Genomic DNA, 20026 nt, shown 5'->3' on the forward strand with positions numbered 1-20026 from the left:
TATATATTTAAACTTCTGAGGAATAGCACCATAGAATGGAGTATAGCCTTCACAGCAAATCAACCGATGATTTACTCACTTAAAAGTTTGGTTGCTCAACCTGAGAAACGTGTCTGTGTTTCATGGTCACTAGCGAAAAGGGTCTGCTTTCTGCGTCACTTTTTTCGGGAGTAGATGATTCAATCTCCTCACTTACTAACACACTCACTCAATGCCTGGTAACATTTCAGAGCTGGGATCAACAGCACGTAAAATGAAGTGGAATAACTGTAGTCTTCTGGGTTGGCACAGTGGGTAACCCACTTTGCACTGACTGCATTATTTTTTGAAAAAATAAAAATCACTTTAAAATGAGTTTGATAGGTATATGTTTCACTCCTACTCTAAGGGTGCTTTAAAAACGGTTTTAAAAATGAATTCAGCTTTAACACCGATTAGTAAATTGGATTGCTTCAAGTGTCGCATTTGCATTTCAGTGGCAGTTCGGCTCATTCCAATATTCCAGTCACTTTCATTTAATCACATATTTAAACTAATAGGAGATTGCTTAGGTTTCAGCGGTGTGGCATTCGCCTGAATAGCCAAGTCTTATCAGAAAATACATAGGAAATAGTTTTGTGGGAGCGTTCTAAAGGTAAGGGTCGCCTGTAATCATTATCAGGTATTTTTGCTTAACAGAAAACCTTGTTGACTTAGTTGTAGATCACCTGCATTGAACAGCCCATCAACTACATAGTGAAGACAAAGTGACATGTTGAGAGTTGTTTCTGCTGTTAGGAACTGAGTACTCGGGCTTCCCACTCCTATATTATGATTGATTGGTTTATTGCCTTTGTATTGAACCTGGTAGGGGGATCTACAAACCGATCATAACGGAGGTGACCTGGAACCGGTCTAAGGACACGCTGAGGTGCCTGAGAGTGTAGCTGTATTGTAACACAACGCGTATCTGCACTCAGTGGTTTTCGTTTCTCGTCATTGCACTAAATGATTTATCAGCCTTTTGTGTTTATTTTGTTATATTGAAACTGTCATACTAATGTAAAGTTGTACAAGAACATGCTAATAAACTAGAGTGAAATTGTTCAATGTACAGTACTTGTTATGTACCCGATAACATGTAGTGTCCCTGATATTATGATTGGCAGAAAAGACAATACAACTAAATACTATTTCTTACTGCAAGGACATTTTTTTTTAGATTTGAGATCTACCCGAACGTGTAAATAAACTATGCAAATAGTTTATTTAACAAGTAACAAGAAATGGCTCAACTTTATATTTCCTCCAAACCAGTTTTTAATAATGGTATTTTCATTTCAGGACATCTCAAACTCAGCTTGTACAGTGACTCATCACAAGTCCTAACTATACTTTGTCAGGCTTATCATTAGCTTAATGTTATGTTCCAGTTTATGGGAATTGAGACCTTAATTAAAAATAACATGCAAATGCAGCCAAATAAACTTCATGGATACAAGGGAAAAGGGAAAAAAACACCCCCCAAAAATCTCATATATATGTATGTTATATAGTGCATCAGAGCAGCTTGTTTTGCATCATGAAAAAAACCATCCATCACCACAGTCTGATTAATCCAATATATTGCTATTTAGTCATGTATCAAGTAAAAACAGCAAACATGACTGGGTATAACTTATAAAAAAAACATTTGGATGGTGTACTTAGGAAGATATCTATTGGGTATCCTCATAAATGATGATTGTAAAACAATTATCAAATAATTCATGAATGAATGTTCTTAGTTGAGGTTAAAACGTTGTAGCTGTACTTAAAAAAAACATTTTTTATTTGTTAGCTGCGGGGTTAAAGTTGTATATACACAAATACAGAAGGTATTAGCCATTTTGTTTGTGTGTTTTTATCCAATTAATACACCAAACGGAATGGTGATGAAAGCAGTAGCCAGAGTTCAGGATGTATATTAAGCATTTTGTTCATCACAACAAAGTATTATAGCGGACGATCCAAGTAAACCTTAATTTCCTTAACTTACAATTAGTATCCTCGGCTGCCGAGCAGTGGAATATAAAGCTTGTGTGTAGCATTTACGTTGTATCGTAACCGTACAACAAAGAAAAGGTTCCTCAACAAGACATCTCCGGTACGGAGTCTTGTTGCAGTATCTTTGAAAACAAGGCTGAAAGTGAGTAAAGTGACGCAGCCAAAGCTAACAGCGTTAGCATCAGCTGAGGTCTGCGTTCCCTGCGTGTTTTCTTTAGTGTGCTCTCCTTCAGTGGCAATTTTGGCAGTTGGGATGGCAAGGCTGATGATTGACCCGGCATCTACAGCCGCCAGATGTGTCGCCGCTGCCCTGTAACATACAACAACAACAAAAACAGCATCATATGCACAGCTCAAATGCATGCTCTAAATCCTGTTCTTTGCATGTAAGTGAATCTATATGTTTCTATTTGTTTTACGTTTGGCCCCCAGCGAGCTTGCTTGGTGACCCAGCAGATTTCCGTCTTGCACATCAAACAGCAGATCCAATCACAGCCGTCCTTTTTCTGGACGATGATGTCACACCGGGGACATTTCATGGCCTCCCCATTGTTCAGCATGCTCTGTATTGAAATGCAGTGAAATCGTGTAAAAAATGTGAAGTAGTCAAAATGGGCCTTAGTGTACAAATAATACTCACACAATCAACACTGAATTACATTTGCATTGTGTCAGTGCAATTCAAGATTCAACACGAAAGAGCTACATAAATACCAGTCATATACCCGACTCATGAATTTATATTGATCTTAGATTATGAGGATAAACCCTGGAAAATATAGAGGAGTGTACAGCTAACTAAGTCAGGGTCAGTGCCAGAACATAAAATACTAATTTTGTAAACATTAATTGGGCAGGTTTTGAAGTCAACTCTATAGAATAATAAGTGCAGACAGTAAGCCTTCGCTATATTCCATGATTCATCGTAACATGAATAAATCATAACTGAATAATTCTGTTCTGTGATGTGCTTTTTTAATATTAAAATATCAGTGTAGATGTTTACCAGTTACAACTGTTTAGTGGAGTCCTACAGGATGCATTGAAGCTACATTTACTGGTCCTGTACTGGTTTAAGGCTTACTGAATACTCCACTGATGCATAAGAAGTGACATGTTTTTTTTTCATTTATGTGCAACAACTTTGCTCCTGTTCTTCAAACACCAAGCGTTCATTGCCACACGTCACCCAGAGTGCAACAGACCGCAGCTTTGAGGAGGACCCACCTCCAGCATCTGCTTGGTCTGCTGAGCCGCCTGGTCGTTCTCCGCTCGGATGCGTAGGTCGTCCTGGTAGTCCTTGCAATTCATGTCGCTGTGGATGGCCTGCAAACACACACACTAACCTTTTTTAGTTCGGTTTTACAATCTCAGGGTCGGTTAAGTCTGCGAGTGGCGGTCGTGAAAAAAAAAAACCTACCCTGCAGAGGATGCAGTTGGTCTCGTCGCACAGCTCACAGTGGAACTCGTTCACTTCGTCCTCGTAGATGCACCAGCCTCTGCAGTTGGGCGTCTGGCAGTGGAAGCTGTGCTCCGAGCGGCTTTCTGCGATGCTGAGACGCAACTCCAGGAAGCGCTGGTGCTCCTCGTCTGTCAGCAGCTGTACACAGGATCATGAGAGAGAGAGAGATGAACATTATGGAAAAGAAATAGTCTTATCTGTTGCCTGTTCGAGGGGCTACTTGACTAATTAACTACTTTATATCTGACTAGTTCTGCCCTTTTCTGTTGTTGTTCTGAGGTTCTTTTTTTACTTAAAACAATTTCCTTCAATTAAGTTGAATAATAAGCATTACACATGCGATTTCATGTTTCCTGCTCCTCAACAGATCCCTCATATTCCACAGTGAAATCTTCCATTCTATCTTCATTGTGAAAACTAAAGTGCTCATTTTAATTATACACACGTTCTGTAATCATTGACCAAATTGCCATTTCAGTTGCTTCAGGAGTCATAATGCAACAGTGTGCATTATTGTTATTTTTTATTATTGTTTCCCCATCCACAATTAGATGAGATTTAGATTTTGAGCACACAGAGGTATAGGGTCTAATTAGGAACTAATTCAGCACAGGCTGGAGGAATAGGGAGGGATGTTTTGGAGCCTGTGCTGAATTAGTTCCTAATTAGTGGAGGTTATGAGAACGTGGATCTCTGGTCTGCTTGACTCTGATGAAGATGCACCTGGTGTTGAAACGCTACTCCTCTAATAAAGTGTGTTGCCTCATATCAGCGTGCTCCAGCAAACTCTTAAGAGTCCCGGAGAAGCCAGCTTTTCCATGTTTTCATGTTAGATTTCGACTTTTTGACCACCCAGTCTGAAAGTTTCTGGTTCTCTTACAGCTTGGATCTCTCGGTCCAGCAGCTTGCTGTCACATTTCTCAGGGCAGGACACCTCGGCATCGTGACTGTTCACTACCGTAGCTTTAAGACACTCCCTAAATGAGGAAAAAGAGAAACCCCTTATTAATTTAAATATTAACACATGTTAGATTTCAGATAATGGCCATTTGTAGATGTTTATGAAGCAGACGATCATTCGCTTAGTCTTACCTGCAGAAGGTATGCAGACACTCTCTGAGGACGACGCCCTCTTCTGGCCCCAGGAGGGAGAAGCAGATGGGACAGTCTGCCTCTGTGGCGTTTGGAATCAGGCTCTGGTTTTCTATCGCCAACAAATGCTGGAAGTTCATCTCTCGCTCCTCCTGCTGAGCCTTCATCAACCAGGAAAGGGGAGTGAGGTTATCGGAGTATATGATCATGTGTTTCCAGACAATGGAGAGTGAAACCGCTGATCTAGGACTCTTGTTTACTTCCTCATCCATCTATTTGACTGCGTGTCACCAACAGCTTCTTATCATACACATCATGAAGCATGTTGGCTCTTATGTAAAAAATATGGAAACTTCAAAACTGGAACATCAACAAAAACAAGTGAATTTCAAGAAGAGAAATTCATCGACTGTTGTGTTTGCTTTTGTGATGCTTTTTTTTTTAAATGCCTCGAGCATTGAGGCCATAGTGACAGCATTGTCCTGCATTTACAGGCGTTTCTAATGTTCTTCCCACATCATGTATGTAGGGAGGAACTATGTCCTGTATGATAAACATTTCTATTTATAGACACACGACTCCACCTTAAATGCCAGCTGCACCGTGTTGCCAACTATTCACGGTTACCTGTTCGTACTGCAGCACGGCCAGACTTTCCTGCTGAATTCGAAGAACCTCCTGCTGGTCCGGCTTGTAGATGTCTGGCACCTGGTAGCCCTCCGGCCGGTCTCCTCCACATATCTCACAGCCTGGACGCGTCGGTTTGTTCAAGAACGTACACATAGCGCAGGTCCAGCCCAACTGCACGCAAACACAGATATATATATATATATACGGTATTGTACGGTTACGAAGAGTCTCACTGAAGACACGACGTCTGAATTCTCACCTGAGGTTTAGGAAACACCGCAGGTTTAGGAGGAGCAGGAGGAATACGTTGAGTCTCTGGAGGAGGACCTGTCTTCTCACCACCTCCCCCCAGCCCTCTGGGAAAAAGGTGGATCGACTCCATGATGTCTAAGATTAAAAGATAATTTCATTAAAAAAATAAAATTAACCTGTATGTTGACTTACACAAACACACTGTTTGCCCCGTATGATTGGACACTTTCTTTGGCTTCTTTGCTTATTGATTAGATCAAAGTCTGATCAAATTGAACACAGCCTGAGTGAGTTTGTAATTTGTAACAAAAACAAACTGTTGGTAGTTGCAGTAGATAGTAGTTAAGTGCAGTCATGATTCAGGATTCGATATTACTTTTTTTTTGTTGTTTTTTTTTGATTGATTGACAAAAAATTAATTGAACAGATTCAAGGTTGAGAAGGTGATTCTATTCAGAAAACTTTCTGGTGTGTTACTTGAAATCCTCATTACATGCCGATAGAAAAGAATAAATGCTCTGACATAAAAAATAAAAATAAAATGTCATTCCAATCATCCTGATTGCTCGCACTCATTTGGCGTTCTGGCTTTGAACAAAGGGGGTTCCGTTCTGCGATGCGTTCAAAGTCAAAATTTCCCAAATGACCTACTCTGCCTTTAACTGACGAAGCGTGTTTGAGTCCCACACACACTGACCCTCTATGCGCTGCTGCTCCTGGTCCAGCTTGTGTTGCTGCCGCGTCAGGTGAGCGGCGTGGGCCGAGAGGATGAACAGGAAGGCCTGGTCTCCGTCGCGACGGACGCCGTGGCTGTACAGCGTCTCCGGGTCGCGAGCCAGCCGCTTCCCGATCACCCAGCGCTGCAGCGAGGGGACGAACCCGAACTCGTGGTTTATCTGCCAACACAAAATGAGCTCGATGACAACTTTCATTTTAACACGTGTAAGAGGAAACGTGTCTGCACTGTGCCGTAAATCTACATTGTAACATAAATTACATTTCATGATATTGACAATTACATCACAGTACCTTCTCTTTAAGTTGTGCGATTGTCATGTCAGAAGAAACCACAACAGTCACTGGGATGTAGGCTTCAGACTGAGCATCCTCCACTCCAACCCACAACCTAGTGAAGAGAAAATAATTTAACCAGCCCGCTGGGAATGCCACCATATAGGATTTTAACACAAATACTGAAACAGAGACACTCACAATAACTTGATCGTGGTAAATTCCTATTTTTACGTATTATCTATTTTGCAGGGAGTCCTTAAGATTCATGATCACCTTATTTAAGATTTTTTCAGTGTCTATAAAAGAACAATAATCGTGACATTAGATTTTCATATCGTCCCATGCCTAGCCTTGTCATTATTTTTCTTGTATCCTTATATATTAGTTAGTCAAAAGACCCATTTCCCCATTTTTTTTGGGGGGGGGGGGAGGGGGGGGGGTCTCAAATAATTGGCCAAAATAAGGAAGTCACACACACACACACACACACGTGTTCACCCAGTTGGGTCCCACCTTATGGAGTCCTGAGGGTAGGCCTGACTCTTGACGTTGACGGACACTGGGACGGAGAGTTGGGACAGTCTCTGGCACAGTTTGACCGCTTCCTGTCCGTCCCCACAGCTGATGGCGTCGCTCAGAGAGAGGGCCAGCTCCTCCGCTGCACAGGGAGCAAGGGAGGAGTTCTTCTCTTAGCATGCTGCTCATTGTCATTAAGTGATGGCTGTGGCTACTGACTCGCTTGGTGAACTATGCTGTTCATTGTCTACAGTTTTGTCACATGTTATAGCCGAGTACATGTTGAATGTGAAATAGTTGCATTTGACTGTGGGGGGAGGAGACCAGGGGCAGTTGCAACACAAGAAACTTCTCCAATAAGAAACAAGCTGTGATGAAAGCAAAAGGGAATTTTTCTCGTTGAGATTCTCCTACCATCACTGAAGCTGTCTGTGGAGCTCTAAGATAATACCAGACCCAACGAAACTATGTGTATAGACTCTCTAGTCTATGGTACAAACATTTTAAACGTTTTTTGCTTCTTGCGGACAGACCTAACAAACCATGACTTTGCACTTTTTACAAATGTTGTCATTATCTTATTTCGGCATCCTTGTTATACATTTACTGCAATAAAATCACAAAAGATGGGATGTATGCACATACAAATATGTTGTATATAGATGGCTAGTATTCCAAGCAGTATGTGAATTATAAGAAATAAATGAACATTTGCCCCTCATCTCCCTTCACTTAACTGGGAACTTACATAATAGAAACTACAGTATATGACTCATCAAATGACCTACAGTGACCCACTTTCACTTTCCTCTGAAACACAGAATCACAATCATTTTTCAATCCCTCAGGAAATAACGTGACACGTCCTATACACACACACACACACACACACACACACACACACACACACACACACAGTAGAAACACAATATGCTCATGCAGTTATTGACGTGTCATAGTAGTAGGCTCCGTGGAGACCGAGTTGAGCCACTCACCCTCGTCCAGGTGGCCGGTCGGTGTAACTTCAGAGGCCATAGTCACACCTGGAACCGCAGGTAGAACAACATGTATCGCAGCTGTGACACAACACGAGCTGTCTGTCGTTAAACGTTTTAAACCGTCCTGGCTTCTTGTTGTTGTTGTTGCAGCTCGCTCCGCATACGAAACACACACACACACACACACACTTTTCCTCCAGCCGACTTTAAAAGGTATGAATAGCCGTTTGAAGGTCCGACTTGAAGCTCAAATCACAGCCGAGAGAAGACTTGACTTGTTGTTTTGCTGTTTGTGTTCTCAGCAGGTAGAATGGAAAGTGAAACTGACTCGAGTTCAGGAAGAGGAAACTTCAAAAAAGGGATCCGCCCCTCGATACTCCTGGCACGTTTCGAGTTAATGATTGTAAGCACTTTGTTAAAAAAATAAATAAAATAATAATGATAATAACAAGAGAATATCAATAAAGTAGTTCCTTTAAGTGGGCTGATTACTTTATCGTTTTATCCGGCAGATCAGAATCAGAATCACCACCAGTTAGACAATTACAACTACAATGTATTAATTACAATTATTAAAACAACAATTGAATAATTAAATAATAATCAAATTGCCAATGGAATGCAATCATAATTAAATTATTATTATTATTATTATATTATTATTATTTTAGAAAAAGGTCAACGCGATGACTCCCTCTGTCCAGCAGATGGCAGTGTCTGATCAAAGTTGGCCTGGTGGAATTAAACTGCTCAAAGTTGTTTTTCCACATGATCTGCTTAAATGCTCAGGAATGCATCACATCACAACTTACAATTTAACCATATTCATTACTCCATGTGTGTGTTCCTGCACCATAAAGCGCACGCCATGAGATAATAACATATTTATGAGATGTTAATAACACCCTGACGTCGCTAAATGACCTCACATTAATCTTCACATCGTGTTTTATGCATTGCTGGAATAAAACGCGATACATCGTTTTTCGGTCCTGATGGGAGTTTAACACCTTGCTCCAGATGCACGCGGCAGATACACGAGCCAATCACAGGAGGGGCTGGCTGTGATTGGCTGCCACGCTCTGCTTAGCAGCGCACCACAAAGTTGCGGAGTCCCCGCCTGTTCTTCCTCGCCTTCCACTTGGTATCCGTCACACCTGCAGCCTGTCTCTCTCTCTCTCTCTCTCTGTGCTCCAGACTACAGCCGCGTCTCCCCCCTCCTCCCCCCGATCAACAACTCCGGTCACGGTGCGTCTTGTCGCCCTTCAAAGATGCTGGCTTGTACGGAGATGATCACCATGTGCCTGCAGTCGGCCAAACAGAAGCACCTTCGGGCTCAGCAGCAGCAGCCGCAGCCGCAGCACAGCGCCGGACAAGGGCTTACTATCTTTCATGATGTGAGTGCATCCCAAAAAGTGCTGTTTGTCCGTCACGTGATTAGCTGTGACTGTTATTCATCTTAAAGTTATTCTCGGTGTCTTGTCAAACAGGCTGTGAAAGTGAAATATATATATAGGCTATCATAAAGGATGGGAGATATGACTGAGCTATGCGGTGTGGAGTTGCAATGTTGTATGTTGTTTCTTGGTTTTGTCATCACACTCAAGGGTGTGTGCGTGTGTGTGTGTGTGTGTGTGTGTGTGTGTGTGTGTGTGTGTGTGTGTGTGTGTGTGTGTGTGTGTGGAGGAAAGTAGGAAGAGCTGCAGCTGCTGCCTCTGCATGATAAATTAAGCTCTCAGTCGGACAGGTTTAAAGACTGCTGGGGGTTCTCCTCTTTTTGTTGCACACACACACACACACACACACACACACACACACACACACACACACACACACACATGCTGTCTCTGGTCTTTCAAAAGTGTTATGCAACAACAGATACACACAAACACACTCACGCACACACTTTTTCTGTTTTATCAAAGGAATGAAGTGAATATTTCTCACAACACAAAGTAGGGCTGGGCAATATGTTAATGTTGACATTGCGATATATTCTCAGTGTATATTACAGTCAACCCTACAATATTGAAGTATTTGGTGCTGTATATATATATATAGTATATTGTGATATTTTCTTTCTCATAACACGCACACAAACATACCTCGATTGAAATTTGAATCAACAACAACCGCTGCCTGATTAACCTGCAGCACTGCAGCAGAAACTATCCGTCACCATGGTAATGATCCATCCATCACATACTGTCATGTCCTGGGTTAGTAGGCCAACAATAGTGGCTGCCGTGTCTCTCTGTCTGTAGTCTGTCACTAATGCTGCAGTATCACATCAAGGTAGCCTTTGTCGAATAAAAAAACACCATTTGGCAGAATTTTCACCGTATCCGTGCAAACTGTCCCCGAACAGAGTGCCTCCACATTTAGTCTTCAACCTTGAGCTTCTGTTGGTAAAACACAAACACAGGAACAGGCACACACACACACACACACACACACACACACACACAGCTTGATGGTGCCCAGCTCAAAAAAACGTAATTTTGTTTTCGTCGGAAATAATGGTGTCTGGAAATACGAAATACTCCGAGTCTGTCCTGCCTTGTGATCATCATGCTGATTTGATCATCGTCTCTTTTTCACCTCCATTCTTTCTTTGTCTTCCCACTCTCATTTGGCCAAAGAGAAAAAAAAACAGCTGGAAGGTTGCCCAATGAATCCACACGACAGATTTTTGACTTTAGAATATTGTATTTAGATGGTAATTCCACCGGTCCTCACAGTGTGACGTATAGGCCTCAATAAAAATCATCTAATAAGCCTAAAAAACAAGCGTGCATATGTTGCGTGCCTGGAGGAGAAGGTGTAGATCAATGGGGATTGATTTGCAGAGATAATGCCAGTGGTTGAACTTCATTATTGCAGCATTCACATTGATTTTCCAGGAGTCTAGTTGAGGGAAAAAAAACAAGTACATAGGTATGCTCAAGTAAAAAGTATTTTAATTATGTGGAATAAGAAGAAGAATTTATTTTATAAATATGTATGCATGACAGAGAGATCAAGAGTATAATAGTGAGTCATCACCGAGTCCTTTCACGTGATAATGAAGCCAGTCAGTGATGTTAGAGCTGCAGAGATTCACACTATTGGCTAACATTCCTAGAGTGAGGGACAAAGCAGAGCCTCAAAATATCCTGTTCAAAGCAGGCCGGGGACAATAACTGATGCTGGTTCTTGGAGGTGGTTTCTATCATCCTCACTGCTGCTGCTTTTTCTAACGTCTTTGTGTATTCAGTGGTTCTGCATTTCTCATCATTTTGAATTTTATTGGAATTTATTATAAGGGTAGCCCCCTTGAGATGCAGCATTTCATTTTCGAGGGGGGGTCCCATTTCTTCCTCTGCTCTTGCTTTGCTGCTTTTTTTTTTTTTTGCTTCTGCAGAAACAAAACAAAGGAGAAAAAAAAGCACAAATATATCAGTGAATCACTAAGAATGTGTCCTGAGACGGAAAAAGGAAGATTGACTGTCCTGTACAGAAACTTAAAGAAAGTAGAATCCGTTAGAATATGTAGTGAATAAAGGAGGGCCGGCAGCTTTACAGTCACCTTTTTCAGTCTAGACAGATAGATCCATAAAAAAACGAACAATGTGTGCATGTGTTGTCAAGTGGGTCGAGATGACCCGGCTCTTGTTATTAGCCGAGACAGAAGCTGTGGGGAGGCAGACGCTGACAGACGAGGGGGCAGGAGGGCAGATTGGGAGCTTGTTGACCGACAGGAGATGAAAGTGAGGTGCAGGTTCTGCCGGTATTAATAACCTGTAGGTCAAAGCTGACGAGCGTGTCAGTCCTGACCGCCAGCTAACAATGGGAACAACCTGAGGGAGGAATCGATAGGATAGAACAGCAGATCAGCATTTTTCACGCGGTGCCTCTGGTTGATTACAAGCTTTTTTTTTTGGAAATAAATTCTTACACTAAAGGGGCCAACATAGTCTTATTAAAGTCTGTCACTATGGGTTCCTTGAAAGGTGCTATAAATACCAGTTGTTATTATTATTAGTATTATTATTAAATGTTGAGTTTAACAAATTTGGTGTTTGAGGAATTTATAAAAGCTATGAAGTTTAAAATGTAATAAATAGGTCGAAAATAGATTCCAAGATTGTGTTTCATCCGTGCAAAAATGTAACTAATACTTTGGTGGAAATAGTGTTTTTTCATCCTCTTGGTTTTCACAGTTTTGGCCACCGATCATGTTTTCACCACCAGCTTTGTTGTTGCCACATTGGAGTCACATGGACTCATGAGTCATAACAGAGCAGATTTTCCCAGTTTTAGTCCAATTATCTAACTCACTCCATTTGATTTTTAAGCGCTACTCTAACTTTTGACCCCCACGCCCCCTATATGGTCGACCTTTTAGCCACGTTGTATGCCTCTGTGTCTTGTTAGTTTTAGCCAATAGACTGCTTCCCCCAGTGTTCGTCACTCACCGCTGCTGAAGTCATTCTGTTGCTGATGTCAGCCGATCCGTGTCAAAGTCTGTTACCGTCTGCCTCTAAGCAAGGCGGCTCCAATCAGAGGAATCATAATCACAGAATGGGTCCTTGAAGGCGTGTTTTGTCCGTGTCATATCCGAGGCAGTGGATCACTGCATGCATGCACACAACCTGACTTTAAAGTATTTGAACATACACTATAGAAAGAGCTTTGGGAATATCACACATGTATTGCTTTCATTTCAAATTAATCTTAGTTTTGGAGGCTGTAGTTGTGTGTTTAAGTGCCCATGTTATCCCTGAGATTTCGCTCAGAAACATCCTCATTGTAGTTATAATAAAAACTTAAGTGTCTCAGCATTGCCTGCTAACCATACGACATCTCATCTCAACCCCCGGAGGGAATAAACCTAAAACAACTCTTCTGTATACAAATGTCAACAAATGAATCAGCAAAAAACACCAAACAACACATCAATATAATTTCAAGTCACAGTTCAGGATTCAGCTTTTTTCAAATAACAGCAGCTGAGAGCATTTTCTTTTTATTTGTCACATTAGGAAAAGCACAGGTTTGATCAATAACACTAACGATGGATCGGTTTGATTTAAGTGAAGGAGACAGCATGGCGCCTAGCTGTAATACAGTCATCATTTATGTTATTAATTGAACCTTTTATGACACGTGAACTTGTCGGCAGTGAAAGCGGTGTTGTGTTACAGCTTGCGGTTGCGGCTGCTAGCCGGTGAATACAGTTATATCTGCAACAGGAGCTGAAAGCAGCCGCGGCAGCAGTGACGGATGCTTGGAGTTAATCTCTTAAATAGACTGCTCTGCTCCCAGGACGATCAGCCGGCCTCGTGATCCTGCTCCGAGTCCACACTATGGGCATATTGTATGGCTCAGCCATCCACATCCACTTTATACACACAATAAAACAAGTCTATACAAAACAAGATCACCATTACACCAAACTCAATCAAATGAAATCCAACTAAACATGACATTAACATAATATTATCAATTTGCCCCTGAGCAAATTTCATAACTTTCATAACGCTGCTTCTCTACGGCCTCACGCTTCTGAAATGACTATTGACTCCAGAAAGTAAAATTGGTAAACCTATTTTACAACATAATAACAAAACATAACGTATAAGAGAATTTGTGAAAGCCCTTGTTCACGTGGTTTTTGTTTGGTGCGGCAGAACAAAGGAACCGTATCCAGCAGACTTCAAACGTCCACGGTGTGTTTTTGACATCGTCGTTCAATAACCTGCCAAGTGGTAATAATCTTCCTCTCTTTTTATTCCAGATTTTCCGCCGTGCAGACAAAAACGGTGAGTAAACACATGCCTGTTGATGAAAGATTTGTCACACTTGCATGCTTGTTGTTTCCCCCACATTCCTCCACTTGCTATTATTGTTATGCCTCAGATGATCTAGGCGGGGGGAAATAAAGGATTTGCATGAATGACTCTTCAAGTCAAGCTCCTTTCCTCGTCAAGTCTTTCCGCCCAATTAAAATGATGCTAAGATGCTGGATTTCAGCCACGACGAGACGAACGTGTCACACAAAATAAGGGGACCTCTCTGTCAGCGTCGACACAGACGACTGGGTGCTATTTGCTAATGAGTATGAGTCATGTAGGATGAGCCAAGTTATGTTTTTTAGCAGGGAATTACTGATATTATAGCTTTATAGCGAATGAAAATGAGATAACTGTGTATTTTGAGTAATACAATTTTTTTTTCCTTAAGTTCGTGTATGACCACTGCTAAGGTTTAGTACTTTAAAGCAGGTATACTTAACAGGGTTTTTAGAATAAACTGAAATGACAATAAGAAGTGAAAATAATGTTTTTGTTAACTGAAATAAAAACTAAAACTGAAACTAATCTAAAACCAAAATTGCCAGGTAGAAAAAAAAATGATTGTAAATTGATTTCAATTTTATATCACAAAACAAAAGGAGACTCTTTGTTGTGATTCAACCGCAATAAATTGATACCAAGGATCCCGAAATAACGACATAATGACAACCATTTGTAAAAAGGTCCAAAGTAATGGTTTGTTAGGTCTGTCTGCAAGACGATAAGCAAATAACTTTTTTAAAATGCTTGTTTTCTGAATGGAGTTCGACTCTGTTGCTCCTCCATCAATACTTAAAATAATGTCACCTAGATATAAATACGGCAGCGTTCTTATTGTCTGTACTAGACAGTCTGGTTTATACACATCTCTTCCAGTCTCTCTAAATGTGAGGTAGATCTCTGGGGGACCACAGACCTCTAAAATGCTGATGGGATTATGGGCCAAATTGAAATGATTAATTATGGGAGGATCAGCAGTTCAATTTGATAACTGCAATTAGCAAATTAGGCATTTAGGTGAAAAGCCATTGAACATAAAAAACAACAACATAAACGAAAAAAACAAACTTAAACTAAAATAAAATAAAATAAAATAAAATCGAAATTATTATAACTTCTAGACCTTTTTACATTTCCCAGACATTTCCTAGAGCTTTGGTTTAGAAATGTAGAACCAAACTGTAACCATGTCTGCTGTTATGATTCTGTCTACCAACCAATAAGAATGTAGGATGAAATTACACATAATACACTTGCAAATACCAACATTATAAGCACCAACATATACTTTTACTGTATGGTAGGTGCCATTTTTTAATATTATGGTACAATATACAATCAATACAGACATTAATTCAAAAATCCATCCTCATTAAGTATATCATCAGCCATGGAGTGGAATGGCTGTCATTACAGTGTCTATAGGCCTGCAGGTTTGTAAGTTATGGCGATCAAACCAGAAGCATCACAGGGATCAAAGAGGGTTTGTTGATGTAACTATTTGTCTCAGTGCCTGGTGGATCCTCTTACACTGCTATCTATCATCAGTCCAAAAATCACTCTGGGAGCTGTGTTGTGATTAAATTGCTTTTTTATTTTGGCGTACCCACTTCTTTCCTTTGAGCTGTCTCTTCTAATGTTACTTAAGTGCTTCGCCTGCCTCTGTGGATTTAAACAGCTCCCAGGAAATGCAGTCCAGCTGCAGGTTGTATGCAGTGTGTGCTGATGGATTCATAGTACATCTAAAAAAATGTTTTTCTTGATAGATAGATAGATAGATAGATAGATAGATAGATAGATAGATAGATAGATAGATAGATAGATAGATAGATAGATAGATAGATAGTGTTGCATGCTGTCCTCTTGTCATATTGCCTTCACATTCTAACCCGATGTGCCTGATTGTTTGTGACACGGAACGATCCGAGAAGCCATCATTGGAAACAGATGGCAGGTGATTGGATGAACCATCTGTCAATCAAACTCTTGCCAAATCCCTCAGTGTCTCTCTTTGCTCTCCTTTCAATGAAGAAACACTCTCCGGTTCTGTTATAACTGATGCTCCTGCAGATTCGTCTCTTCAGGGAATGAATATTGATCGTTGTCGTCACGGGAACCTATCTGTCATCTCTCACACACACACTAGTTGCTCCTCACAGGACGCTGCTTGACCTGGATCACTGGAGTTTGAACACAAATACATCACCTGAAGCCTGACCAGATGGATTTATATGTGATCCTGTGATAATGTGGGGAAAAAAACACAGAAGATTTTAAATATCCTCATGAATCTGTCCTGTTTGCTGGTGCTGATGACCAAACCATGGATGTATAAAGAGGACTGGATAGAGTGCTGAAGGTTCATATGAAAGTTACTAAGTGGTGCATGAAGCAAAAGATGGTTGACTTGCGATTATAAAATGACCCTGGTTTTCTGGCAGTGTTCTGCATCCATGGGGCTCACCAGAGCGCTGCTGTCAGACCAGCCTTGTTCTCTGGCTCATTCACATGAGAGGAGGAAGGAAAAGAACTGGATTTGGCAATTAGTGTAACATTTTTAGGACCTATTTATTTAAATATATTCAAAAGTTCATATTTGGAAGTTGAAAAAAAATTAATACTTCTCTTTCCCAAAGTAAGTCAACTTGTCAGCCTGAGGCGTCACATGCAGACTCAGAAATTGCAATACCATCATTTGGCCAGTATGTCAAATTTGCTTCAGAGCCCAGCTCTCTTCCTTATGATGGCGCATTAGGGCCACTGTAGGAAATAATAATAATAACAATAATAATATTAATAATAATAATGGAGCTGAGAGAGGGGGGCAATATTCTGAGAAAAAACTGCAAATTTACGAGATTATAAAGGGTAAAATTTACACAGTTGCTATGATAACAAGTGAAAACTACTGCTAGCATCTTAGCCCAACCACCTGATCAATACACAACCAATAAGATATATAAATAACATCAACAATTACAATCAACAGCCATCACCCTAAGGACCTTAACAAGGCGTTGTCACAAGATGTGATATATTAATTAGAAAAATACATGCGTAGATCCATGGGAAGTTAGCTAGCATAAATGGGGGCCATTTGTTGGCAATGTAAATATATGACTATATAAACTTGTTCATTTTCAACTTTTTTCTCATAAATTTTCCACTTTTCAAACTCGTAAATTTTACGACTGTATAATCATGTAAATTTGCTACTTTTTTTGAGGAATATTTCCTCCCTCCCTCGACGGATATTTATTTCTCTCTTAACAGATGAATTAAGGTGCCAAAGCAAACCCGACAAATAGTGGATACCAAAAGGATACCGTTGCATCCGTGGGGTCTGTAATCAGCACGCCTCCAAACAGCAATTACCTCTCAACAGCTCTTAACCTTCGTTATGGCTCGAGTCTCGTACGTGATGAATCGTTCTGTGGCTTCCAGCCAAATGTATTCACAAATGGATTTTTATTGTAATGAGCTCGGCTGAGATGGCTGTCATCACGGAGCCAGTCGTGGAGAAAGGAATGGTTGGGAGGGGGAAGGAGCGTTAATAGAAAAGGAAAACACAAAGGAGATGTACTGCGCTACTTTCACTGCACTTCCTCTTTCAGCAATGAACACCACTGGGATTGAACTGCATATGTAATGTAAACAATATAAAGATGAGGCCCATAGCAGTCCACAATTGGTTAGATAATAAACCAGAATTCGTTAAACAATCCATGTGCTTTATGTTGACTCCAAATGAATGGACATACAGGGTCGTCCATGAAGTTGGAATAATTTGCAAATGTCTTGTCTTTTTTTATAACGCCAAACAAATGTTATGCATGAATTAATTTCACCTGGGTAATTGTGACACATAATGTAACCATTGCACCTGGTCAAAAGTGATTACTGATGCATTTAAATAGGAATAAACAGAGGATTGTTTCAAAATATTCCAACTTTATGGGCAGCAGTGTATTTCTCTGTGCCTGCAAGGCAAACACATTCGCCCTTGAACGTGTGGTAATATGTCAGTGTTGTGATTCGCTGCACTCAAGCGGCAAATTAAATCAATTAGTACCAGTGTTAACGTGGGAATTGTAGTTTGACAAAGAAAATCCAGACTGATTTCATATTGTTAGAGTTTGCGCCTTGAGCCACTTGTTACCTTCTCGGTTTTGACCCTGGACTACAACTCGTTTCTTTTGTAACTTAATCTGGTCAATAAATCCCTGAACTTTCCTGCCTGCTTCGTCTGCGTCTGGGTCCTATCTCTGTTGCCTCGCATTCACCAACGGTTTGAGATTTGTGGTTTTGGGCTACATAAATGACATTGATTTACTAAACGCGTCAATAAAACCATCTACATAACGACTGCACAAACCCCATCCACGAAGACGAAGACTGATCCAATTAAAAGCTATGGAAGAAGCTAGCAAGTGGACTTTGAGTTAGGATAGTTTTTTTTTTTTTTTTTTTTAGCTGATTGTAAAGTGGGAAGAATTAAATCCAACCCACTGCGTATTCCCTGATGTGTTGCAGTCCAAGCATATGCTTTCAATGGTGGAAAAACTGACTGTTACCCTTGTGCACGAACTCTTGGCTAATTAGCCATCCTGCATAACCCCAACTGTCACGACTTAATTGGTTAAATGGTCAAGCAATCCTGTTTGAAATTGTTACGCAGATTCAACTTGATTTAAAAGAAGGGGAAAAAAACTGCTCAACCAATACAGATCTAAAACTTCTTCTTTATCCAGATATTAATTAGTTATTAGTTATTAACACCTTTTTTTAACAAACCTCGCCTGTTGCCTGACACCTGCTTCAACGTGGCGTAAAGGCAGAACGAGCTTCAGACCATTAGTTAGCCAGAGAATTGAGAAGCAGGGGGAGAAACGCGATCTAAAATCAGCCCAGAGGATTAAAATCAGGATATGGAAGCTCACATCGCAGCTTTACCTCACAGATGGCCTGGTGAAACACATCCTAAGTAGAGCGCTGATACTAAGAATACCAGTATCTGCAGGATTGGGTATACAGGAGTTTGCCCGTGAAGAAACAAGACCCAACTCTCTTAGCAATGCTAGTTGCTTTTTGAAGCTGTGATGCATTCATGGGAATTCATAAACCACTTAGGAGAGGCTGCGATGGGACTAACCTTTGGAGAGATAACAGCGCGTCCTACTTTGTGCCCTACTTTGCAGGACTTCCTCCCTTACTCATGTGCTTCTTGTTTACTCTGTTCTTGTGAGCGCTTTGTTTACAGTGTTTTTTTTTTTTAAAGAGGAAAGACCACACACAAGCTGCCTGTGTCCCGCCGGGTTGCCAGCTCAGCACATTTCACCGGCCACTTTTCATGGATTGTGATTTTTCCTGGATGACTTTTGTGAGAAATGCATGTATATGGCTTTTGAGTCAGAGTATGATTAATAGTTTCTATTTTTGCTGTTGCACAGCTTTAACTCTTTAAATTGTTGTTGGTTAAAGGAGGATATCACCCGGTGCCATTGTTTAGTTGGTGTGCTCCAATGATAAATGGCTATAGTTGGGTTTTTGGGCCTCATTATTCCTGTACTGCTTTTTACTCTATCCCTTCATCAAATGTTCAATTAAAATTTTATTCATAATAGCCCCACATTACAAGTTACAAATTTGCCTCACAGGGCTTTAAAAATCTGGACAACAATGTCCCAAGGAAAAGAAAAAACTCCCTTAAAAACCCATTTAACATGGGGGGAAAGGGAAAAGTGCAATAGATGTATATGATGTATCGAACAAAAAGTGCAACAAGGTCAATGCACATGACAGAAATGGTAGAGCAGAGATAATTATGAAATGATTACCAAAGATAACAGCAGCAGTGGGTATAAGATTATGAAATAGAAGCGTTATCAAAAAGCCTTAAGCCTATATTCTTAAATGTGGGGAGGAACCACAAGTAACACTGCATTATGGGAGTTCTTGCGGGGTAATAAGGTCCTACGAGCTCTTTAAGATATGATGGTGTCTGACCATTAAGGGCTTTGTAGGTGAGGAGGAGGATTTTAAATTCTATTCTGAATTATTTTACAGGCAGCCAGTGCAGAGAAGTTAATGCAGGAGCACAGGAGATCTACATCAAGGACCCATTTCTCTGTCATTTTGAGACAGGATGAGGCTGATTTTAGCAAATGTTTCGCAGGTGATAACAGGCAGTCCTTCAAGCT

General features: G+C 40.7%; 2 protein-coding genes across 2 annotated transcripts in view; one reads left to right on the top strand and one right to left on the bottom strand.

Moving 5' to 3' along the window:
• Positions 1 to 6: 6 nt before the first annotated feature.
• On the bottom strand, positions 7 to 8289 carry rbck1 (RanBP-type and C3HC4-type zinc finger containing 1). Its single transcript, XM_084033100.1, has 12 exons — positions 7987 to 8289; positions 6989 to 7133; positions 6491 to 6587; positions 6159 to 6357; positions 5469 to 5596; positions 5207 to 5380; positions 4580 to 4740; positions 4368 to 4464; positions 3446 to 3625; positions 3253 to 3351; positions 2445 to 2588; positions 7 to 2335 (listed from the first exon to the last, which is right to left on the bottom strand). Exons 1-12 carry the CDS (start codon positions 8024 to 8026, stop codon positions 2255 to 2257), a joined length of 1545 nt encoding a protein of 514 aa, XP_083889226.1. The 5' UTR covers positions 8027 to 8289; the 3' UTR covers positions 7 to 2254.
• A 952-nt stretch (positions 8290 to 9241) lies between these two features.
• necab3 (N-terminal EF-hand calcium binding protein 3) overlaps positions 9242 to 20026 on the top strand; it is a 34808-nt gene continuing 24023 nt past the window's right edge. Inside the window, exons 1-2 of the mRNA XM_084020970.1 lie at positions 9242 to 9386; positions 13769 to 13793. Coding sequence (XP_083877096.1) covers positions 9261 to 9386; positions 13769 to 13793 — 151 coding nt within the window. The 5' untranslated portion in view covers positions 9242 to 9260. The remainder of the gene's footprint in view (positions 9387 to 13768; positions 13794 to 20026) is intronic.

The sequence above is a fragment of the Eutrigla gurnardus genome (genome assembly GCF_963514095.1).
Source record: "Eutrigla gurnardus genome assembly, chromosome: 2".
NCBI lineage: Eukaryota > Metazoa > Chordata > Actinopteri > Perciformes > Triglidae > Eutrigla > Eutrigla gurnardus.